The sequence below is a fragment of the Salmo trutta genome, chromosome 12 (genome assembly GCF_901001165.1).
Source record: "Salmo trutta chromosome 12, fSalTru1.1, whole genome shotgun sequence".
In the NCBI taxonomy this organism is placed as follows: domain Eukaryota; kingdom Metazoa; phylum Chordata; class Actinopteri; order Salmoniformes; family Salmonidae; genus Salmo; species Salmo trutta.
Window position 1 is genome coordinate 82444154 of NC_042968.1, and position 25352 is coordinate 82469505.

The following is a 25352-nucleotide window of genomic DNA, read 5'->3' on the forward strand; positions in this document are numbered from 1 at the left end:
ATGGTCAACGAACACAATTGCATTTTATCGACGGCAATTTGAATGCACAGACATACAGTGACAAGATCCTGAGGCCCATTGTCGTGCCATTCACCTCATGTTTCAGCATGATAATACACGTCCCCATGTCGCAAGGGCCTGTAGACAATTCCTGGAAGCTGAAAATGTCCCAGTTCTTCCATGTCCTGCATACTCAGACATGTCACCCATTGAGCATGTTTGGGATGCTCTGGATCGATGTGTATGACAGCGTGCTCCAGTTCCCGCCAATATCCAGCAACTTCTCACAGCCATTGAAGAGGAGCGGGACAACATTCCACAGGCAAGAATCAACAGCCTGATCAACTTTATGAGAAGGAGATGTGTCGCGCTGCATGAGTGATATGGTGGTCACATCAGATACTGACTGGTATTCTGATCCACGCAACTACCGTCTCTTTTTTTAAGATATCTGTGACCAACAGATGCATATCTGTATTCCCAGGCATGTGAAATCCATGATTAGGGCCTAATGATTTGTTTTTATATTATTGACTGATTTCTTTATATGAACTGTAACTCAGTAAAATCTTTGAAATTGTTGCATGTAGCGTTTAAATATTTGTTCAGTATATAAACATTTGTGAATTTATGTTTGAAGGACCAGCTGTGGGTGCCTGGAAGGAGCCACATCTGAGTGGTCAATACTGTGCTCTACAGAATGGAGGATCCTGGTCAATACTGTGCTCTACAGAATGGAGGATCCTGGTCAATACTGTGCTCTACAGAGTGGAGGATCCTGGTCAATACTGTGCTCTACAGAATGGAGGATCCTGGTCAATACTGTGCTCTACAGAATGGAGGATCATGGTCAATACTGTACTCTACAGAATGGAGGATCATGGTCAATACTGTGCTCTACAGAATGGAGGATCCTGGTCAATACTGTGCTCTACAGAATGGAGGATCATGGTCAATACTGTGCTCTACAGAATGGAGGATCCTGGTCAATACTGTGCTCTACAGAATGGAGGATCCTGGTCAATACTGTACTCTACAGAATGGAGGATCAGGGGCAGGTGAGACAGTGTCCACCCTGGCTCGCACTTGCTATGTGCACAGGGTTGCCATGACAACGCAGAAAATCTTCTCCCTCTTTTTAAGATAGCTGAAAATGGAGTTAACCCTCCCACATCCACAACAACAACTCCCCCTTCACACACACACTTATGCACAATACATGTGACAACCACACTTGCCAATTTAAAATATGCAGGGTTCACTATAACACAAAATAAACAAAATCACTCTACCTCCTACACACTTAATTAAAACAGCTAATGTATACATATAAATTGGCACAGACAGACAGACGGACGGACGGACGGAAGGAAGGAAGGAAGGAAGGAAGGAAGGAACTGGACAAAAAAAGTGGAGAGAATGGAAAGGACAGGATGGAGGGAGAGAAGAGAGGAGGGTGTGATTGAAAGGACGGGATAGAGGGAGAGAAGAGAGGAGGGTGTGATTGAAAGGACAGGATAGAGAGAGAGAAGAGAGGAGGGTGTGATTGAAAGGACGGGATAGAGGGAGAGAAGAGAGGAGGGTGTGATTGAAAGGACAGGATAAAGGGAGAGAAGAGAGGAGGGTGTGATTGAAAGGACGGGATAGAGGGAGAGAAGAGAGGAGGGTGTGATTGAAAGGACAAGATAAAGGGAGAGAAGAGAGGAGGGTGTGATTGAAAGGAGGGGATAGAGGGAGAGAAGGGTGTGATTGAAAGGACAAGATAAAGGGAGAGAAGAGAGGAGGGTGTGATTGAAAGGAGGGGATAGAGGGAGAGAAGAGAGGAGGGTGTGATTGAAAGGACAGGATAAAGGGAGAGAAGAGAGGAGGGTGTGATTGAAAGGACAGGATAAAGGGAGAGAAGAGAGGAGGGTGTGATTGAAAGGACGGGATAGAGGGAGGGAAGAGAGGAGGGTGTGATTGAAAGGAGGGGATAGAGGGAGAGAAGAGAGGAGGGTGTGATTGAAAGGACAGGATAGAGGGAGAGAAGAGAGGAGGGTGTGATTGAAAGGACAGGATGGAGGGAGGGAAGAGAGGAGGGTGTGATTGAAAGGACGGGATAGAGGGAGAGAAGGGTGTGATTGAAAGGACAAGATAAAGGGAGAGAAGAGAGGAGGGTGTGATTGAAAGGACAGGATAGAGGGAGAGAAGAGAGGAGGGTGTGATTGAAAGGACGGGATAGAGGGAGAGAAGAGAGGAGGGTGTGATTGAAAGGACGGGATAGAGGGAGAGAAGAGAGGAGGGTGTGATTGAAAGGAGGGGATAGAGGGAGAGAAGAGAGGAGGGTGTGATTGAAAGGAGGGGATAGAGGGAGAGAAGAGAGGAGGGTGTGATTGAAAGGACGGGATAGAGGGAGAGAAGAGAGGAGGGTGTGATTGAAAGGACAAGATAAAGGGAGAGAAGAGAGGAGGGTGTGATTGAAAGGAGGGGATAGAGGGAGGGACGAGAGGAGGGTGTGATTGAAAGGACGGGATAGAGGGAGGGAAGAGAGGAGGGTGTGATTGAAAGGACGGGATAGAGGGAGAGAAGAGAGGAGGGTGTGATTGAAAGGAGGGGATAGAGGGAGAGAAGAGAGGAGGGTGTGATTGAAAGGACAGGATGGAGGGAGGGAAGAGAGGAGGGTGTGATTGAAAGGACGGGATAGAGGGAGGGAAGAGAGGAGGGTGTGATTGAAAGGACGGGATAGAGGGAGGGAAGAGAGGAGGGTGTGATTGAAAGGACAAGATAGAGAGAGAAGGGTGTGATTGAAAGGACAGGATAGGATGTGGTTGAGTTGGAAAGAGAAGATCAAGGGAGAGGGTCTTTGCTGTTGTTGAAGGCAATAATGGAGAGTAAAAGGAAAAAGAGATGAAGGGATATAAGAGTCCGGAGAGGGAGAGCTAGGTGTGATTTATTTGGCCACTGACTCTCCCTGGAGAACGTGCGTCTCACTGGCCCTCGGCTGTGCCCGAGATTAATGACAGCAACAGGAAGGTCACCTCCACACACACACACACACACACACACACACACACACACACACACACACACACACACACACACACACACACACTCACCTTTAAATTGAGTTGTATCCCTGACTGTGTTTTGGGAGGCAGATCCTCTCTCCGAGTTCTGACAGGTTCTGAGGCTGGTCGGTTTACCAGGTTGCTCTTCAGGGAGGTTGTCTGGTGGCTGCAGAGACAGACAAGACCAGGCAGGACCAGACAGGAAAAAGGAATGATTGAAAATGTCAAACTCAGAAACGAACCTCTCACTCAATTTGATATCATTATCACAGCTCCGCAGAACTGGAGGTAAAATCCCTGCGTGTGGTGCTGAGGTTTCCGTACAGTGTGTTACTGTGCAGGCTTGGTGGTCCTCTTCTTTCCGCAGGCCCAGTGCAGATGAGTTTGGAGGTCTTCAGCTCGTCCACCTCTCCAATCGCCATGACCGCCACATCTCCGTCCCTGCCCAGCAACCAGCTCACTTTCTTACTGTTGCCTACAGGAGACAAAAACACACTGGAGTTATATTACTGGAAGAAACAGAGAAGAGACATTCTTGCCAAACTAGTAAAATCAATGATTTGTAATATTTATGTTTCTGTGGTAAACAGACAATGCTGGGCTCCTTTTATGGACAGCAGTGGAAGAGATGGGAAAAAAATTGAAAAGTCACCACATCCTTAAATAGCATGACATGGCAACATTGGGTAAAGGCTGAGAAATGTTCCTTTATGGGAATAAAGCAGCACACACACACGCTGAGTCGAGGACCAGTAGAGGCACTTATTCAGCCTACTTGACTGTAAATACCCTTCGCTGTTCTCATGTTGTTTATAAATACGTGTTTTTCGTATGTACTGTATGTATTGTGATTGCTGCAAAAATGTATTTGCTCATTGACAAACGTTTTCTGAATCTGAACTGAGGGTTTGGGTTGAAAACAAGGAGAGGCAGCCTTCCAGAGCAGACTACCAGGTAACTGGTTCTGCCAGCCCATCCTGTGTCAACGGCACCGCATTCCACCTGGGGCATACCCCGACGACAAGCCCTGAACTACATGTACATATTACCTCTACTACCTCGTACCCCTGCACATTGACTCAGTACCCGTACTCCTTGTATATAGTCCCATTATTTTACTATTTCATACTTCTTAACTCAGCATTGTTGGAAATGGGCTTGTAAGTAAGTATTTCACAGTAAAGTCTACACCTGTTGTATTTGGTGCATGGGACAAATACAATTACATTTTATTTAATTGTATTTTATTTGAAACCAGACAATTTTCTCAACACGCAAGACATTTACATGAATGGCATGTGGGACTTGGGATATGACTTGACACTTGTCAAACTGGTAAGAGGTGTGTCCCTCTTGGCTCTTGGAACCATGTCCTTGTCACAATAGTCCTGTTACTTCACCCCATGTCTCTGACCACACCCTTCTCTAAAGACCAGGCCTCAATCATATTCCTCCACAGATTGAACAGATTGAAAAGGGAACGGTGCCATTTCCGATGTAGTACATACAGAAACCAGTATACTGTGGTACGTTCATGGAAGGACAGGTCTAGTTACTGTGGCAATAAGGTGACCACGACTTGCACTACATTCTATCATCTGCCACTAGCAAACGTCACCAGTCTGTCACGTTCTGTGCTCGGAATGGACATAACCCCACACACAGGAACACATAGTGGTGAACACATAGTGGTGAACACATAGTGGTGAACACATAGTGGTGAACACATAGTGGTGAACACATAGGGGTACTAACACACCAAAACATGTACTGCAAAGCTGTCATACCAGTTGTATAGCCTACATGTTACAAATCACGCATGTACACATGCTACAGAAATGCAGGGACAGACATTCAGTAACACACTAACTACATACACCCCACACTAAATGACCTAAATATAATTGAACAGATGAATAACACTAAACCACTATCACACATTGCCTTATGTCTCCTGCAGGCTTCCTACTCTGCTCTCACTTCATTGTTGGAAGGCATGGACCAGTGGGCCTGGAGTCACTTCCTGCTTTGCACAGACACCCGGGTCCTGCACTTTAACAGACCCTTATTTTATTCTGCTTCACACCAACAACAACCAAACTAGGTCTGCAACAACTGTGGCTATAACATATGCTACAATGACGTCTCTAACCCTATGGTCCAGTGGTGTGTGTAACTCTGCACTGTGTATCAGGGTGTGTGTAACACTGCACTGTGTAGCAGGGTGTGTGTGTGTGTGTGTGTGTAACACTGCACTGTGTATCAGGGTGTGTGTGTGTACACAGTAGTGATCAAATTATATTTCAACAAAATAATGTTGCAGGAATGCTAATCTTATCTGTTTCTATAGAAATGATTTCAGAACATTCTGAGATGGTGACTTGCTGAAATGACATGGAACGACCCAGTGTGTATCGGGGGAACGTTGACTTGTAGTAATAGCTGCCCTGGTCGTTAGCCGATATAGAGGCCTCTGTTCTCCCTCCTCCCTGTCTGACATTCAGACGCTCGATAATCAGTACTTTGTTGTCCAATGTCTATTGCAGCCAAAACCAGACTTCCCCTGGTCCTATTGACACGTCAAGCAGAATGAATGCAAAAACTGACATGTGCTACAGGGACCTACAGCCAGCCATCATAGACTCATTCTCCTCCACTGTTGCATCTCTCTCTCTCTCAAACTTCTCATGAGAAGCTCTGTGATTTGTCTTGTGATCTCAGATTCCTTCTGTGGAATGTCAAGGTAAAGCACATTGTGAACCGAGTCATAATTACGACAGAAATTCCTCACTCAGGGACTGGCTACTTGCAACGAAGAAAATGCAGACGGGCAAGATTTTGCAGTACACCAAACCAGTTTCAGGATAGAATTACAGCCTGCCTGCGTTTGTAGCGGTGTGCGTAACGACCCTTTTATTGCAGCTGATATACACAATAGAAGAACAGTTGAGTTCCTCTCTAACATAGAAAATAACAGTCTACTCTCTGTGAAACACTAGCTGGTACTATTTCTGTCTAACGCAAGTTCCTCTGTTCTGTTATCTTTTTTTTCCCGACACACACACATTCCAGACAGCAGACCTCTCCCTTCACTGGGAACAAAATAATCTAAAGCATAGCCCTGTATGTATGTATACATACATACATACATACATACATAATCAGACCTCTCCCTTCACTGCGAACAAAATAATCTAAAGCATAGCCCTGTATGTATATGTGTGTGTGTGTGTGTGTGTGTGTGTGTGTGTGTGTGTGTGTATACATATACACACACACACACACACACACACACACACACACACACACACACACACACACACACACACACACAAAGACATTCTGCCCTGTTGTTGAGTATCAAACCTGCATGGCACCTGTTTCAGATATTTGTTGTCTTACACTAAGATGGGCTTTGTGTTCACTGATAAGGTCCCTTTAAAAACAATTGATTATTGAACCAACGATTCAATCAACTGTGGGTGAGTCAGCTGTAAGTATGTCATTTCCTCAAACGAGATAGCAGAGCCACATCCTGGTCTGGCAGTAGGACTACTCTTTCAGACATAGTTACTGGAAGTGACTAGAAAGCCAAGTTGAAGACCTCCTCCTTTCTCTCACCTCGGTGATGCTACACGAGGCAGGGCTACTTCCTCATAGCCTCCAGTGTTCCTATTGTGACAGTACATGGTAACCCTGGTAACTGCAGGTAGTCATTTGACAAAAGACACAAGTAGCCTTTTTAGCCATTACCTACTCTCAGGCCTGCTTATCATAATATAAACAGGTAATGCCATCTCATTGAAACAAAGTGCATAACCTTGCAGGCAGACGCTCACACACAGAGGGCCTGCAAAAAGCAGCAGTTGATAGTGACAACGTTTTCAGTAGACACATCATCACAGGATGTCTGTCAGAGGTAAACCACATGCTTGCAGCTCAACTTTACATGGCAGCTTCCTATTGGTTAATCCACAGCAGAAGATACACCAACATGTCTAAGACTTGTCTAATGTACCTGGCTTCAGAAAGACCAGCCGGGTAGATTTCAATGGAACATGTTTGAAGGCTTATTTCATAAGCAGGTAATGATACTTTCTGGCACATAGGTACTATGGCTCTTGTCAGCCCCAGTATGTGAAGATGTAGTAGAAAAGGTAGAGAGGTGAGTGAGAGGAGTTGGTACCTGTCTTTGACTTTGGCCTATGGTCCGCTTCTTTCTCCTCACATTCTGTCCAGCGCCGCACCTGCTCCTCTCTCATCTTCAGGAACAGGGTCTTCTTCTGGTCCTCATTTAGGGCCTCCAACACATCTGGGTCGATGTACATGTCCTTTAAGATCTGCTGCAGCATGGTGGCGGCGGTGGTGGGCTGGAGGTGGAGGGGTACTGTCCTGACTCCTTAAGCCAACAGTTTCCTGAAGATGAGTTGGTTTCTAAACGAGCCTCATGAGGAGAAGAAGAAGATCGTGGCTCGTCTGTCACAAACACACACACACACAAGCTGAAGACTGTTTCCTCTGTCGTCCTCTGAGCTGACACTTCCTCCTCCCTCGACACACACACGTCAGTCGTCATCAGCCCTCGTCAGGCACCATCACTGGGAGACTCTGCTTCAGGGAAAATGTTACATCACATCTGTCTGCACTGCAGATGATTGGCACTCCCTAGTCCCTACTGAATGCTAATCCTACTGCTGTCTTTAGTTATCCTAGACAGTTTTTCTTGCCTTGGTTTTCTTTATCTTTTCTCCTCTTAAGATGTCACTACTTACTGTATTCTTTTTCATTTCTTAGTAATCTCAGTAATCTACTTTCCCCTCCATCAAACCCTGGTTTCCTCACTCAAGCCATGTCAGGGCTCCGAGAGTGTGTCTGACTCTAGATGGGAACCGATTCCAAAGGAATGGGTGGGTTTTTCTTCCTCCTTCACAGCCCCCCTTCCTTTTTTTCAAACTCCCAAGAGACAGCTGCTCCATTTTAACATGGCCGTTACTGGGCTGTAACCAAACTACAAGGTCACATCCCAGGACAGCATCAGCAGAACGCTGTAATAGCAGAGGGGCTGAATAGACTTCACTAGGCATGGTGGTCATATTAACAATGGAAACAGCACAAGCAACACTTGGAGGGAGACAAAGGTAGCCGGAGACTGAGAACTGTCACTGCTGGCAAACACATTGGTTTCTTTCTACTCAACGCTTAGTGTGGGGGAAAAAATGACAGAAAAGGAGAGGGATTCAGTAATAGAAAATTCAGCAGAATGTGTGAGAACGGATGTGTTATTTAAGTAGGATGTACTCACAGTGGGGGTGCAGATGCTCCACAGCAGAGTAACTATTCGAGCGAGTGTGCTTGTGTGTCCTCCTCCTTGCCTTTGTGTATGACTGAGCTGATGACATCACAGCATTCCATGAACTGTCTCTCTCTCTCTCACACACACACACACACACACACACACACACACACACTAATTATCTTGGTGAAAAAAGAGAAAGTCAGGAAACAGAGCTCAGTTCCCCTAGCTGTTAAAGTAGTAACAGCATCCTGTTAGGCAGACAGACAGAGAGAGAAATCAAAACAAGCTGCTGTTTGAAAACCATGTTTCTATTGCCCAACTAATTGGATGGTTATTTTAAAAAATATGGTTTTCAAAAAATGTAATTGCACATTGTGATTTTACTCCTCACATTTCTCCTCCTCAAACTCAGCCTCTTTTCTTTTTTTCCTAAAGCTCTACCACTCCTCTTCCCCTGACTACACAGCTCCTCCTCCCATAAAACTATAGTCCTCAGACCTTTGGTCCGTTTCATCCCCCTCCACTCTACTACTCCTGTAAACCTCTCTATCGCTTTCTAAAAACCAAACTAACAAACAGAAAACACTTGATTCCAAAACACAACAATACATAGAATAAGATTAGTCTAGTTTAGTCTAGGTGTCTTCAGAAATGCCAACATCAATACAATACCCCACTTCCAAATCTAAGAAAATAGCACACTCTGGTGGTCAAACACCTAGGCGTGTCAATGAAGATTATTTTTTCATTTTTTTTCACCATATTTGCAATTGATCTGATTTAGTCACATCAGGTTAGAAAAATGATATCAATAGGTTAAGGCCAAAAATTATTCAATTTAAAAAACAATAAATGGTACATTTGAAATACGAACAATGGACTATTGTGCAGTAGGATTATTCAGTCTTCTGTATGCGGTAAAGCTTTCCTGTACTTACTTTGGTGGGAAACTCTGATAGCAAGTAGTCACCTGCTGTTTCCCCAAATATACACTGTACTGAAATCAGTGGAGGCAGCTTTATGGAGGCATCGCTCCTCAAGGTCCCTCACGTCGCAGCGTAACCAATTGCTTTAACCAATTGCACCATCTGCTGGTTGTATTTGAAAAAACTACAGGGAGTTCCCCCAGGTTATCAAATCACATTAGGGTTTATTTAAAAACAAAAGGTTTTCAGGAGCTCTGTTTAATGGGACCACTCACGCAGCCCTCTTGTACCATCCCCCAAATGGTTTTCGGGTGTAGAATCATCATCGTCGTTAAACTAACCTAGTCCCCTAATTGGAAAATGCTATATGGACACTCGTTACCCGCAAACCGATATTTCATTTCAGAATTGTATCAAATTAGGTTAGGGTCCCATTTTAGGCTATTTAGCAGACATGCTTGTCCAGAGCGACTTACAGTAGGAATTAGGGTTAAGTGCCTTGCTCAAGGGCACATCAAAATATTATTTTCAACTAGACACAGGGATTAAAACGAGAGACCTTTCAGTTACTGGCCCAGGGCTCTTAACCGCTAGGCTACCTGCCACGGGTTAGGAGCTTGGTTAAGGTTTGGCTAAAGCTCGATGTTGGTTAGTTGTTTTGCAGGTCGGCAGTGTCCATAAAGTCTCTTCCCCCCAATCAAATAGTGTGTGATTGTGGCCCGCAATTCGGGGCATCCCTGCATGTGGTGATTCCTGTTGGTCAAAAGATTCAATAAAAGTATTAACAGACTTCTTCGCTCCCGCCTGCTACAGTGGGGCAAAAAGTATTTAGTCAGCCACCAATTGTGCAAGTTCTCCTACTTAAAAAGATGAGAGAGGCCTGTAATTTTCATCATATGTACACTTCAACTATGACAGACAAAATGAGAAATAAAATTCCAGAAAATCACATTGTAGGATTTTTAATGAATTTATTTGCAAATTATGGTGGAAAATAAGTATTTGGTCAATAACAAAAGTTTCTCAATACTTTGTTCTATACCCTTTGTTGGCAATGACACAGGTCAAACGTTTTCTGTAGGTCTTCACAAGGTTTTCACACACTGTTGCTGGTATTTTGGCCCATTCCTCCATGCAGATCTCCTCTAGAGCAGTGGTGTTTTGGGGCTGTCGCTGGGCAACACGGACTTTCAACACCCTCCAAAGATTTTCTATGGGGTTGAGATCTGGAGACTGGCTAGGCCACTCCAGGACCTTGAAATGCTTCTTACGAAGCCACTCCTTCGTTGCCCAGGTGGTGTGTTTGGGATCATTGTCATGCTGAAAGACCCAGCCACGTTTCATCTTCAATGCCCTTGCTGATGGAAGGAGGTTTTCACTCAAAATCTCACGATACATGGCCCCATTCATTCTTTCCTTTACACGGATCAGTTGTCCTGGTCCCTTTGCAGAAAAACAGCCCCAAAGCATGATGTTTCCACCCCCATGCTTCACAGTAGGTATGGTGTTCTTTGGATGCAACTCAGCATTCTTTGTCCTCCAAACACGACGAGTTGAGTTTACCAAAAAGTTATATTTTGGTTTCATCTGACCATATGACATTCTCCCAATCCTCTTCTGGATCATCCAAATGCTCTCTAGCAAACTTCAGACGGGCCTGGACATGTACTGGCTTAAGCAGGGGGACACGTCTGGCACTACAGGATTTGAGTCCCTGGCGGCGTAGTGTATTACTGATGGTAGGCTTTGTTACTTTGGTCCCAGCTCTCTGCAGGTCATTCACTAGGTCCCCCCGTGTGGTTCTGGGATTTTTGCTCACCGTTCTTGTGATCATTTTGACCCCACGGGGTGAGATCTTGCGTGGAGCCCCAGATCGAGGGAGATTATCAGTGGTCTTGTATGTCTTCCATTTCCTAATAATTGCTCCCACAGTTGATTCCTTCAAACCAAGCTGCTTACCTATTGCAGATTCAGTCTTCCCAGCCTGGTGCAGGTCTACAATTTTGTTTCTGGTGTCCTTTGACAGCTCTTTGGTCTTGGCCATAGTGGAGTTTGGAGTGTGACTGTGAGGTTGTGGACAGGTGTCTTTTATACTGATAACAAGTTCAAACAGGTGCCATTAATACAGGTAACGAGTGGAAGACAGAGGAGCCTCTTAAAGAAGTTGTTACAGGTCTGTGAGAGCCAGAAATCTTGCTTGTTTGTAGGTGACCAAATACTTATTTTCCACCATAATTTGCAAATAAATTCATTAAAAATCCTACAATGTGATTTTCTGGATTTTTTTCCCTCATTTTGTCTGTCATAGTTGACGTGTACCTATGATGAAAATTACAGGCCTCTATCATCTTTTTAAGTGGGAGAACTTGCACAATTGGTGGCTGACTAAATACTTTTTTGCCCCACTGTATGTACCGGTGTCCAACATTTTATCACATTTTATTCGTCACATGCTTCGTAAAAACAGGTGTGGACTAACAGTGAAATGCTTACTCATGGTCCGTTCCCAACAATGCAGAGAGAAATAATATAAAAGCAATAACACGTAATAATGTTAAGTATTAATAGATACACAATGTGTAACGATAACTTAGCTATACCAGTACTGAGTTCATGAGCACGGGTACGAGGTAATTGAGGTAGATACAGTGCATTCGGAAAGTATTGAGGCCACTTGACTCTTTCCACATTTTGTTACGCACCAGCCTTATTTTAAAATTGATTAAATCTCACATCAATCTACACACAGTACCCCATACATTTTTGCAAATTTAAAACTGAAATATCACATTTACATAAGTATTCAGACCCTTTACTCATTACTTTGTTGAAGCACCTTTGGCAGCAATTACAGCCTGGAGTCACCTTGGGTATGACACTACAAGCTTGGCACACATGTATTTGGGGAGTTTCTCCCATTCTTCTCTGCAGATCTTCTCAAGCTCTGTCAGGTTGGATGGGGAGCTTCGCTGCACAGCTATTTTCAGGTCTCTCCAGAGATGTTCAATCAGGTTCAAGTCTGGGCTCTGGCTGGGCCACTCAAGGACATTCAGAGACTTGTCTCGAAGCCACTCCTGCGTTGTCTTGGCTTTGAGCTTAGGGTTGTTATCCTCACCCCAGTCTGAGATCCTGAGCACTCTGGAGAAGGTTTTCCTCAAGGATCTCTCTTGTACTTTGCTCCAATCATCTTTCCGTCGATCCTGACTGGTCTACCAGTCCCTGCTGCTGAAAAACATTCCCACATGCTGCCACCACCATGCTTCACCGTAGGGATGGTGCCAGGTTTCCTCCAGACGTGACACTTGGCATTCAGGCCAAATAGTTAAACCTTGGTTCATCAAACCAGAGAATCTTGTTTCACATGGTCTGAGAGTCTTCCGGTGCCTTTTGGCAAACTCCAAGTGAGCTGTCATGTGCTACATGTCTAGCCTTCCCTGTAGCTCAGTTGGTAGAGCATGGTGTTTGCAACGCCAGGGTTATGGGTTCGATTCCCACGGGGGGCCAGCACAGAAGAAAAAAAATGTATGAAATGTATGCATTCACTACTGTAAGTCGCTCTGGATATGAGCGTCTGCTAAATGACTAAAATGTAAATGTAATGTGCCTTTTACTGAGGAGTGGCTTCTATCTGGCCACTCTACCATAAAGGCCTGATTGGTGGAGTGCTGCAGAGATGGTTGTCCTTCTGAAAGGTTCTTCCATTTCCACAGAGGAACTCTAGAGCTTTGTCAGAGTAATCATCAGGTTCTTGGTCACCTCCCTGACCAAGGCCCTTCTCGCCTGATTGCTCAGTTTGGCCGGGTGGCCACCTCTAGGAAGGGTCTTGGTGGTTCCAAACCACTTCCATTTAAGAATGATGGAGGTCACTGTGTTCTTGGGGACATTCAATTCTGCAGAAATCTTTGTGTACCCTTCTCCAGATCTGTGCCTCAACACAATCCTGTCTCCGAGCTCTACGGACAATTCCTTCGACCTTATGGCTTGTTTTTTGCTCTGACATGCACTGTCAACTGTGGGACCTTATATAGACAGATTTGTGCCTTTCGAAATCCTGTCCAATCAATTGAATTTACCACAGGTGGACTCCAATCAAGTTGTTGAAACATCAAGGATGATCAATGGAATAGGATGCACCTGAGCTCAATTTCGATCTCATAGCAAAAGGTCTGAATACTTATGTAAATAAGGTATTTCTGTATTTCCTAAAAACCTGCTTTCACAGGGTCATTTTGGGGTATTGTGTGTAGATTGACGAGGAATAAGGCTTTAGAATAAAGCTGTTACGTAACAAAATGTGAAAAAGTCAAGGGGTCTGAATACTTTCTGAATGCACAGTAATATAAATAAAAATAAATCACTAGGAAAAAAGTAACGGAGTAAACAGTAGCAGCAGTGTATGTGATGAGTAAAAGAAGTTAGCACAAAAAGGGTCAATGCAAATAAACGCAGAAAAAAATAAACGTCCTCTCACTGTCAGCTGCGTTTATTTTCAGCAAACTTAACATGTGTAAATATTTGTATGAACATAATATTCAACAACTGAGACAAACTGAACAAGTTCCACAGACATGTGACTAACAAAAATGGAATAATGTGTCCCTGAACAAAGGGGGGGTCAAAATCAAAAGTAACAGTCAGTATCTGGTGTGGCCACCAGCTGCATTAAGTACTGCAGTGCATCTCCTCATGGACTGCACCAGATTTGCCAGTTCTTGCTGTGAGATGCTACCCCACGCTTCCAACAAGGCACCTGCAAGTTCCCGGACATTTCTGGAGCAGTCAAGATGCTCTCAAATCTTTTCAGTCTCCTGAGGGGAAAGAGGCATTGTCGTGCCCTCCCCATGACTGTGTTGCTGTTTTTGGACCATGATAGATTCTTAGTGATGTGGGCACTGAGGAACTTGAAGCTTTCAACCCGCTCCACTACAGCCTTGTCCTATAGTGCACGATCAGCTCATTTGTCTTGCTGACGTTGAGGGAGAGGTTGTTGTTCTGGCACCACACTGCCAGGTCTCTGACCGCCTCCCTATAGGCTGTCTCATCGTCATCAGGCCTACCACCGCTGTGTCATCTGCAAACTTAATAATGGTGTTGGAGTCGTGCATGGCCACGCAGTCGTGGGTGAACAGGGAGTACAGTAGGGGACTAAGCGCGCACCCCTGAGCGGCCCCCGTGTTGAGGGTCCAGGATCCAATTTTAAAGGGAGGTGTCAGTCCCAGGGTCCTTAGCTTAGTGATAAGCTTGGAGGGCACTATGGGGTTGCATGCTGACCTATATTCAGTGAACAGCATTCTCACATAGGTGTTCCTTTTGTCCAAGTGGGAAAGGGCAGCTTGGAGTGCAATAGAGATTGTGTCATGTGTGGATCTATGGTGGTCTGGATGCTTGCCAGCTGGTTGGAGCATACTCTAAGTACCTGTCCTGGTAATCCGTCTGGCCTTGCGGCCTTGTGAATGTTAACCTGTTTAAAGGTACAGTTGAAGTCGGAAATTTACATACACTTAAAACTCTTTTTTCAACCACTGCACACAATTCGTGTTAACAAACTATAGTTTTGGCAAGTCGGTTAGGACATCTACTTTGTGCATGACACGTAAATGACAAGTAAATTTTTCCAACAATTGTTTACAGACAGATTATTTCACTTATAATTCACTGTATCACAATTCCAGTAGGTCAGAAGTTTACATACACTAAAGTTGACTGTGCCTTAAAGAGCTTGGAAAATTCCAGAAAATGATGTCATGGATTTAGAAGCTTCTGATAGCCTAATTGACATCATTTGAGTCAATTGGAGGTGTACCTGTGGATGTATTTCAAGGCATACATTTAAACTCAGTGCCTCTTTGCTTGACATCATGGAAAAATCAAAAGAAATCAGCCAAGACCTCAGAAAAAAATGGTAGACCTCCACAAGTCTGGTTCATCCTTGGGAGCAATTTCAAAACGGCTGAAGGTACCACGTTCATCTGTACAAACAATAGTACGCAAGTATAAACACCATGGGACCACGCAGCCGTCATACCGCTCAGGAAGGAGATGCGTTCTGTCTGCTAGAGATGAACGTACTTTGGTGCGAAAAGTGCAAATCAATCCCAGAACAACAGCAAAGGACCTTGTGAAGATGCTGGAGGAAACAGGTACAAAAGTATCTATATCCACAGTAAAACGAGTCCTATATCGACATAACCTGAAAGGCCGCTCAGCAAGGAAGAAGCCACTGCTCCAAAACCGCCATAAAAAAGCCAGACTACGGTTTGCAACTGCACATGGGGACAAAGATCGTACTTTTTGGAGAAGTGTCTTCTGGTTTGATGAAACAAAAATAGAACTGTTAGGCCATAATGACCATTGTTATGTTTGGAGGAAAAAGGGTGATGCTTGCAAGCCGAAGAACACCATCCCAACCGTGAAGCACGGGGGTGGCAGCATCATGTTGTGGGGGTGCTTTGCTGCAGGAGGTAATGGTGCACTTCACAAAATAGATGACATCATGAGGCAGGAAAATGATGTGGATATATTGAAGCAACATCTCAAGGCATCAGGCAGGAAGTTAAAGCTTTGACCCAAGTTAAACAATTTAAAGGCAATGCTGCTAAATACTAATTGAGTGTATGTAAACTTCTGACCCACTGGGAATGCAATGAAAGAAATAAAAGCTGAAATAAATCAATCACTCTCTCTACTAGTATTATTTCACATTCTTAAAATAAAGTGGTGATCCTAACTGACCTAAGACAGGGAATTTTTACTAGGATTGAATGTCAGGAATTGTGAAAAACTGAGTTTAAATGTATTTGGCTACGGTGTATGTAAACTTCCGACTTCAACTGTATTACTCACATTGGCTACAGAGAGCGTGATTACACAGTTGTCAGGAATGGCTGGTGTTCTCACGCATGGTCCAAACGAGCTTCAACACCATACAACACTCCTTCCGTGGCCTCCAACTGCTTTTAAATGCTAGTAAAACTAAGTGCATGCTCTTCAACCAATTGCTGCCCGCACCCTACCGCCCGACTAGCATCACTACTCTGGATGGTTCTGACCTAGAATATATGGACAACTACAAATACCTAGGTTTCTGGTTAGACTGTAAACTCTCCTTCCAGACTCACATTAAGCATCTCCAATCCAAAATTAAATCTAGAATCGGCTTCCTATTTCGCAACAAAGCCTCCTTCACTCATGCTGCCAAACATACAGTTGTAAAACTGACTATCCTACCGATCCTTAACTTCTGCAATGTAATTTACAAAATAGCCCCCAACACTCTACTTAGCAAACTGGATGTAGTATATCACAGTGTCATCCGTTTTGTCACCAAAGCCCCATATAATACCCACCACTGCGACCTGTATGCTCTCGTTGACTATCCCTCACTACATATCCGTCGCCAAACCCACTGGCTCCAGGTCATCTCTAAGTCTTTGCTAGCTAAAGCCCCGCCTTACCTCAGCTCACTGGTCACCATAGCAACACCCACCCGTAGCACGCGCTCCAGCAGGTGTATTGCACTGGTCATCCCCAAAGCAAACAAACACTTTCTTTGGCCGCCTTTCCTTCCAGTTCTCTGCTGCCAATGACAGGAACGAACTGCAAAACTCACTGAAGCTGGAGTCTTATATCTCCCTCTCTAACTTGAATCATCAGCTGTCAGAGCAGCTTACCGATCACTGTACCTGTACACAGCCAATCTGTAAATAGCACACCAAACTACCTCATCCCATATTATTACTTAACCTCTTGCACCCCCGTATCTCTACTGGCACATCATCATCTGCACATCCATCACTACAGTATAATTGCTCAATTGTAATTATTTTGCCTCTATGGCCTATTTATTGCCTACCTCCCTACTCTTCTACATTTGCACACACTGTACATAGATGTTTCTATTTTTTTCTCTCTGTTGTGTTATTGACTCTACGTTTGTTTATGTGTAACTCTGTGTTGTTGTATTTGTCGCACTGCTTTGCTTTATCTTGGCCAGGTCGCAGTTGTCAATGACAACTTGTTCTCAACTGGCCTACCTGGTAAATAAAGGTGAAATAAAAAAATAGAGCATAGAAGGTATTTAGCTCATCTGGTAGGCCTGCGTCACTGGGCAGCTTGTGGCTGGGTTTCCCTTTGTAATCTGTGATAGTTTGCCAGCGCTGCCACATCCGGCGATTGTCAGAGCTGGTGTAGTAGAATTCGATCTTAGTCCTGTATTGACGCTTTGCCTGTTTGATGGGTCGTCGGAGGGCGTAGGAGGATTTCTTAAAAGCATCTGGGTTAGTGTCCCTCTCCTTTAAAGCGACAGCGCTGATGTTGCCTGTAATCCATGGCTTCTGGTTAAAATCACCAGCCACTAGAAGCGCCGCCTCTGGATGAGCATTGTCTTGTTTGTTTATGGTCCTAAACAGCTCATTGAGTGAGATCTTAGTGCCAGCATCGTTTTTGATGGTAAATAAACAGCTACAAAAATATGGACGAAGTCTCTCTTTGTAAATAGTATGGTTACAGCTTATCATATGGTACTCAAACACAGCGAGTAGAACCTCCAGACTTCCTTAATATTGGAGATTGCGCACCAGCTGTTCAAAAGAGACACACACCTCCATCCTTGAACTTACCTGACGCTGCCGTTCAGTCCTTCTGATGCATAGAAAAACCTGCTAGAATAATATCCATGTCCTTGTTCAGGATATTACGGTTCTTCAGGTCCCGTTGATAGGACAGTTTCAAAAGGAGCTCATCCAGTTTGTTCTCCTGTGATTGTACATTTGCCAATAGAATAGGGTGGAGGAAAATGATTTACTTGCCTCCGTAGTTTCATCAGGGTACCCCCACGTCGGCCTCTATGTCACCATCACTTTCTCTTCCGCATGTCAGGGATTAAGGCCTGGTCCGAGGTGAGAGTATGTCCTGTCAACTTATTGAAGTAGAAATCTTCATCCAAATCGAGGTTAGTGATGCTCTGATGTCCAAAAGCTCTTTTCGGTCATAGGAAATGGCAGAAAGATGTACACAAAAAGTTAACAGTGGAAAAAAATACACAAAATAGTTTAGTCAGGAGCCCATAAAACGTCCGCTATACATTCCAGAGCCATTCTCACCTGTTAACAGAACTGCGGGAAAACAGTGCCCGACAGGCGGGGACAAAGGACACGGTCTACCAGTCACCACCTGCTAGCTACTCTGGTACATAGTAGACAGGAGCGACACTGTGTGTTAGCTAATTAGCTAGCTTGCCAGTTAGCCGTGTGCTCGCTAATTAGCTAGCTTGCCAGTTAGCCGTGTGCTCGCTAGCTTGGTAGTTAGCCAGCACACAGTGTCTCCCACACCTCCAACATGCTGTGTACCAGAGTCCTCCTAGTGTACCAGAGTCCGCTAGCTAGCACACAGTGTCTTTTGCTTCCACCACCCGAACACCTGCCCTCGTTGCCGTTAACAGAACTGCGGGAAAACTGTACCTGACAGGCGGGGGCGAAGGACACTGTCTAGCTAGTAGCTAGTGGGAGGTGTCACCCCCACCTCCCACTAGCTACTCCACTAGTACACAGCAGGTGGGAGGTAAGGGAGACACTGTGTACTAGCTATCTTGCTAGTTAGCTAGCTAGCACACAGTGTCCTTCGCTCACGCATGCTGAAATCTTGCCCTCGCCGTCATTAACAGAACTGCAGGAAAAAGGTGCCCGACAGGTGGGAGCGGAGGACATGGTCTAATGTTGTCGCCCTTGCCTCTACTTCTTCTTCTATGGGGTTTTTAGCGGCGGTTGGTATGCAAAGTTTTGGTACCTACTCTACTGGATCACATCCCACCTGTCCTATCTTAAAAATTGACCAATAGAAGTTTAAAGAGAGGTTCTTGCAGATGCTGGAATGTAGGTGTGCCCAGAATTGTGGGCCGCAATTGCTGCACCAGATCTTATTTAGGAGCTTCATAGCAAAGGGGGTGAATACATATGCACGCACCACTTTTACGTTTTCATTTTTTTAGAATTTTTGAAACAAGTTTTTTTTTTTCATTTAACTTCACCAATTTGGACTATTTTGTGTATGTCCATTACATGAAATCCAAATAAAAATCTATTTAAATTACAGGTTGTAATGCAACAAAATAGGAAAAACGCCAAGGGAGATGAATACTTTTGCAAGGCACTGGGAGGAATCTACTGGTAGGGACAACTAACCAATCATGAAATGGGAAATGGGATGAGGAGATGAACGCGGAATGGGATGAAAGCGGAATGGGATGAAAGCGGAATGGGATGAAAGCGGAATGGGATGAAAGCGGAATGGGATGAAAGCGGAATGGGATGAAAGCGGAATGGGAGCGGGATGGGGAGATGAGGAGATGAAGCGGGATGAGGAGATGAAAGCGTAATGGGAGCGGGATGGGGAGATGAGGAGATGAAGCGGGATGAGGCGATGAAAGCGGGATGAGGAGATGAAAGCGGAATGGGGTCAGTTTCAGGAGTTGAGTGAACAGGAGCTGCTGCAGGTGGATCTCAGTGCAGATATAGAAACAGTGAATGATGCAGTAAGAAGCAATAGTAGGGGATGCAAGGCAGGTGATACCCATGGGTACAGGGGGGAGAAGGAGGAAGGCAGGTGATACCCATGGGTACAGGGGGGAGAAGGAGGAAGGCAGGTGATACCCATGGGTACAGGGGGAGAAGGAGGAAGGCAGGTGATACCCATGTGTACAGGGGGGAGAAGGAGGAAGGCAGGTGATACCCATGGGTACAGGGGGGAGAAGGAGGAAGGCAGGTGATACCCATGGGTACAGGGGGGAGAAGGAGGAAGGCAGGTGATACCCATGGGTACAGGGGGAGAAGGAGGAAGGCAGGTGATACCCATGGGTACAGGGGGGAGAAGGAGGAAGGCAGGTGATACCCATGGGTACAGGGGGGAGAAGGAGGAAGGCAGGTGATACCCATGGGTACAGGGGGGAGAAGGAGGAAGGCAGGTGATACCCATGGGTACTGGGGGAGAAGGAGGAAGGAAGTTCCCTGGTGGACTGAAATGCAGAGAAGCTGTGAAGAGTAGGAACAGGGCTTTCATAATGTTGAAAAGGTCCCATAGCTACCAGCAATTGATACAGTTTAAAAAAGCTCAAGCAGTATTAAGGAGAACCATTAGGACAGCTAAGAGGGAGTATTGGTGTCGGTTCTGTGGAAACAGGCAGGATTACTCTTGTGGGAGAGGTATGGGGAATGATTAAGAGGATGAGTGGGGTCAGACGAGATTGGGATATCCCTGTGCTGAAAAGTGCAGAGACAGTTGCAGTGAGAGACATGGAGAAGGCAAACGACGTTAGCCCAGGCATTTGTGAAGATGGACAGCTCAAATAATCTGACAGAGTGACAGCGTGCAAAAGACAGTGTCAGAGGGGAGTGTCCAGGGATTCTGGATCAGAGAGAGGTGGTGGAGGATGCATTCAATGCCCCTTTTACATTGGATGAGATGAAGAGAGTGATAACTAAAGCTGGGGTAACATTTACTGGAAAGGATAAGATGTGTTACATCATGATGGCTCATCTCAGTGAGAACGCAATGACAAAAGTATTAGGCTTTTAAAATAAGGTGTGGCAGGAAGGGAAGCTGCCTGACAGTTGGATGCAGGCAGTAGTGGTGCCGAAACGGAAACCTGGGAAAAATCCTACTAATCATTGACATCTCATGTCTGTAAACTTATGGAAAGGATGATAACCGAAATGCTGACATACTTCCTGAAGAGCAGAGGCTTAATGTCACCAAATCAAATGGGTTCAGGAACGACAGGTCCTGGGCAGGGGAACGACAGATCCTGGGCAGGGGAACGACAGATCCTGGGCAGGGGAACGACAGATCCTGGGCAGGGGAACGACAGATCCTGGGCAGGGGAACGACAGATCCTGGGCAGGGGAACGACAGACCCTGGGCAAGGGAACGACAGACCCTGGGCAAGGGAACGACAGACCCTGGGCAGGGGAACGACAGACCCTGGGCAAGGGAACGACAGACCCTGGGCAAGGGAACGACAGACCCTGGGCAGGGGAACGACAGATCCTGGGCAGGGGAACGACAGACCCTGGGCAGGGGAACGACAGACCCTGGGCAGGGGAACGACAGATCCTGGGCAGGGGAACGACAGGTCCTGGGCAGGGGAACGACAGGTCCTGGGCAGGGGAACGACAGATCCTGGGCAGGGGAACGACAGATCCTGGGCAGGGGAATGATAGATCCTGTACTGGGTCTAGTCAGTTATATGGGAGGCACAGGCAAATAAGGAGGTGGTGGTAGCCATTTTCTTTGATGTAGAGAAGGCCTATGATATGTGGAAAGAGGGCCTGCTTATCAAACTGTAAAGCATGGGGGTTGGAGGAAGGGTTTTTTAACTGGATAAAGAACTTTTTGGACAATCAATACAAGTGAGGGTGAGGAGCTCCATGTCAAAACGTTACGAGGTAGAGAATGGTACCCTCCAGGGAAGTGTGATTAGTCCTTTGTTATTCTCTGTTATGATTGACCAGATATTGGTAGGTCATTGTTTTTGGATGGCGGTGCGCTGTGAAAGAGAGCGAGAAATATTCCCCATACAGCCGGGAGAGTTCAAAAAGTGATCAGAGAAGTTGAGCGTGTTTTTTACTAAAAGGTAGGTTGGGGAGGAAATATGCCTGGAGCTGTACGGGAGGAATCTGGAGAGGGTGCGAGTGTTTAGGTAATCGGGGGTGTGGTTTGACACTCAAATTACATAGACAGAACATATTAACAAAGTAGTTATCAAAAGGACAGAAAATATTGAATGTGATGCATTGCCTGTCAGGAATGGAGTGGCGGGGAGAAGAATGCCATTGAAAGCGTTTATATATAGTGCTATCAAGGTCATCACTGGACTTTGGAAGTGTAGCATATGGATCAGCAGCTCCGACATATTTAAAAAAAAGCTAGATGTAATCCAGGCTCAAGCTCTAAGAATATGTAGTGGAACAGTCAGGACCTTCCCAGTGGCAACGCTGCATGCTTGACAGGGTAAGAGCTGGTGAAGAAGGAGTTGATACAGTAAATATTGTAAGTAAACATTTAAGAACTCAGTACTATGCTGTCTGGAATATATTCACTGATGGATCCAAGAACCCTAAAACAGGGAGGACAGGTGCAGCTTTTAGTGTTCCTGAGTTTAAGGTTGCAGTGACAAAAAGGGCAACGGATCATTTATCGTTTACAAAATGGAGTTGCTGGCCATACTCTTCTTTGCAGAGTAGGTGGAGGATGTGAGGCCAGACATCTGCTCTGACTCCTGTGCAGTACTGATGAGCTTAAATTCATTTGTGTATCGGAGCAGACAGGATGTGTTGTATGAGGTTTTGCAGTGCTTGTATGGTGAGACAGATGGGGGTATTTGTGATGTTCCTCTGGGTACCAGCTGATGTGGGAGTAGAGGGGAATGAGGAGGTGGATGTTATCACCAAGCAGGTTCTCAAACATCCTAATGTTGAAATGGAACTGTCAATAAGTAAAGCAGAAGCCAAGGGGTTGATAAAAACTGTGGTTAAAAACAAATAGCAACAGTTGTACAACAGGGAGGGAAAGGGAAGACACCTGTATAAGATCCAGGAAAAGGTGGGGGCAGGGAGGTCATCAGGTCGAGAGAGAAGGGAGGAAAGTGTGATTACAAGGCTGAGATGGCCTCCCGAGTGGCGCAGTGGTCTAAGGTCACTAGAGATTCTGGGTTTGAGTCCAGGCTCTGGCAGGGATGTCCTCGTCCCATCACGCTCTAGTGACTCCTGTGGCGGGCCGGGCGCAGTGCACGCTGACACGGTTGCCAGGTGTACGGTGTTTCTTCCAACACATTGGTGCGGCTGGCTTCCGGGTTAAGTGGGCCTTGTGTCAAGGAGCAGCGCAGCTTGGTTGGGTTGTGTTGTGTTTCGGAGGACGCACGGCTCTCGACCTTCGCCTCTCCCGAGCCCGTATGGGAGTTGCAGCAATGAGACAAGACTAACTACCAACTGGATACCCCGAAATTGCGGAGAAAAAGGGGTAAAAAAAATGTTCAAATTACAAGGCTGAGACACAAGGCTCAACAGTACACTGAAATGGGTTGGAAAACATCCGACTGGGAGGTGTGATCACTGTTAGGAGGAGATGAAGACAGTGGAAGACGTGCTATTTCAGTGCCAGGAATATGGGAGAGAAAGGGAGAGATTGTTATCAGATATATGGAGTAATTGAGGAGCCAAGCATAAGTTAACTGCTGGGGAAATCTTCAGGGGATGTAGTATTTAATTATGTATTTTGTTTCCTTAGTAAGGAGACAAGAATAATGAATTCCATGTCTCTGGTCCACACTCCAGTCCAGTAGGTGGCGGTAATGCACCTTAAAGTTGGTTACCAGCCACCTTATAAAATCCACAGCAGCAGCAATGACATTTCTCACAAGTAACAATGACATAATTACTTCTAGTTGACTTATATTTCCAAAGGATGAATGCACTAACTGTAAGACGTTCTTGATACGAGTGTTTGCTAAATGACTCCAATAAAATATATTTACCATATACGCCTTTTAAAAAGAATTGCAAAAGATTACAATATCAATCATCTATGAAGTTTAAGCTTAGTCTAACTGACAATGGAGCTGCAAATTTCATAACTCAGCTGACTATGCTTTGTGGGAGCAGGGTACTGTAGGGAGGTCAGGGCATCTTGGTAACTTGGTTTGTTACCTAGCCTACTGTTAGAATCATATAATTAAGAGTTAGAATAGATAGTAATTTATAGGATATCTATGGTTAGAATCACTTGTTTCATTTACTTTCAACAAGCCGGGTTGTCAGGCAAAAAGGAGGAAAGATGCAATCCAAAGCCAGAGCCATGCTGTCCTTTACAAAAAGCAAGTTCTGCAACTCCGATAGGTCTACAGGTATGGAAGCTTTTGATAAAGGTATTGCAACTGCTTACTGTTTATCTTCTGGTGTCATTAAAGTGAGAGATATACACCTGCAGTAGGCTATCACTTAGGTTGTGGCGCGGTCACATGGCTGCTTTAGACAGGCAGCCCAATTCTGATAGTTTTTTTTCACTAATTGGTATTTTGACCAATCAGATCAGCTCTGAAAAAGATCTGATGTGAATGGTCAAAAGACCAATTAGTATAAAAAATATTTGAATGTGGCTGCCTGTGTGAACGCAGCCTAGTCATTTCCTTCCGTCACAATTTAATCAGGTTAGGACATATTCAAACCTTGGAAATTGGTTTTCATTTAAGTTTCTTCAGTTTATCCATAGGTAAAAGCTATTCAAATTTGCCCAAAGTTCATTTTTTTATGACATGGTTTTTCAATTAGGCATAATTATTATTGCTCTAGATTTCAGAGAAAGACTGTTTCAGGTGTTTGAAAAATGTTAAATTCTCCAACTTCCGGACGGGGAACTTCCGAACAACCCCACAGCCATCCTCGCGCACTTTGTGCCCCCTCAGATTTTTGGGGTGCATGACCCCTGCCTGTGACTATCAGTCCAACAATTAACCATTGCACCAAGAGGCTCAGGCCTCTTGTCTTGTCGAGGTCACTGTTGTACAGAGATTGCTACTCTCCCCTTCCATCACAAGTGTCCCTACAAGTCCCTCGTGCTGTACAGAAAGACCCCAGGAACCCAACACAAGCATTTCAATTCAAATCAAATCAAATGTTATTAGTCACGTGTCCCGAATACAACAGCTGTAGACCTTAGTGAAATGCTTACTTACAAGTCCCTAACCAACAATGCAGTTAAAAAAATATGAATAATAAATAAAAAAGGAACAAGTAATTAAAGAGCAGCAGTAAAATAACAATAGCGAGACTATATACAGGGGGTATCGGTATAGAGTCAATGTGTGGGGGCACCGGTTAGTCGAGGTAATTGAGGTAATATGTACATGTAGGTTGAGTTAAAGTGACTATAAAATAACAGAGAGTAGCAGCGGTGTAAAAGAGAGGGTGGGGGGGGAATGCACATTGTCTGGGTAGCCATTTGATTAGATGTTCAGGAGTCTTATGGCTTGGGGGGAGAATCTGTTCAGAAACCTCTTGTATCTAGGCTTGGCGCTCCGGTACCGCTTGCCGTGCG

General features: G+C 45.0%; 1 protein-coding gene across 6 annotated transcripts in view; it reads right to left on the minus strand.

Annotated features, from left to right (window-relative positions):
* zgc:100829 (vegetative cell wall protein gp1) overlaps positions 1-8467 on the minus strand; it is a 38751-nt gene extending 30284 nt beyond the window's left edge. For 2 of the 6 annotated variants that reach the window (XM_029770011.1, XM_029770005.1), the window contains exons 1-4: positions 8350-8467; positions 7234-7655; positions 3372-3522; positions 3096-3213 (exon numbers count right to left, since the gene is read on the minus strand). In XM_029770011.1, coding sequence (XP_029625871.1) covers positions 3096-3213; positions 3372-3522; positions 7234-7399 — 435 coding nt within the window. In that variant the 5' untranslated portion in view covers positions 7400-7655; positions 8350-8467. Of the gene's footprint in view, positions 1-3095; positions 3214-3371; positions 3523-7233; positions 7659-8349 lie in introns of all 6 variants that reach the window. The other 4 variants (XM_029770009.1, XM_029770008.1, XM_029770007.1 and 1 more) reach the window with 4 other exon arrangements.
* Positions 8468-25352: the final 16885 nt, after the last annotated feature.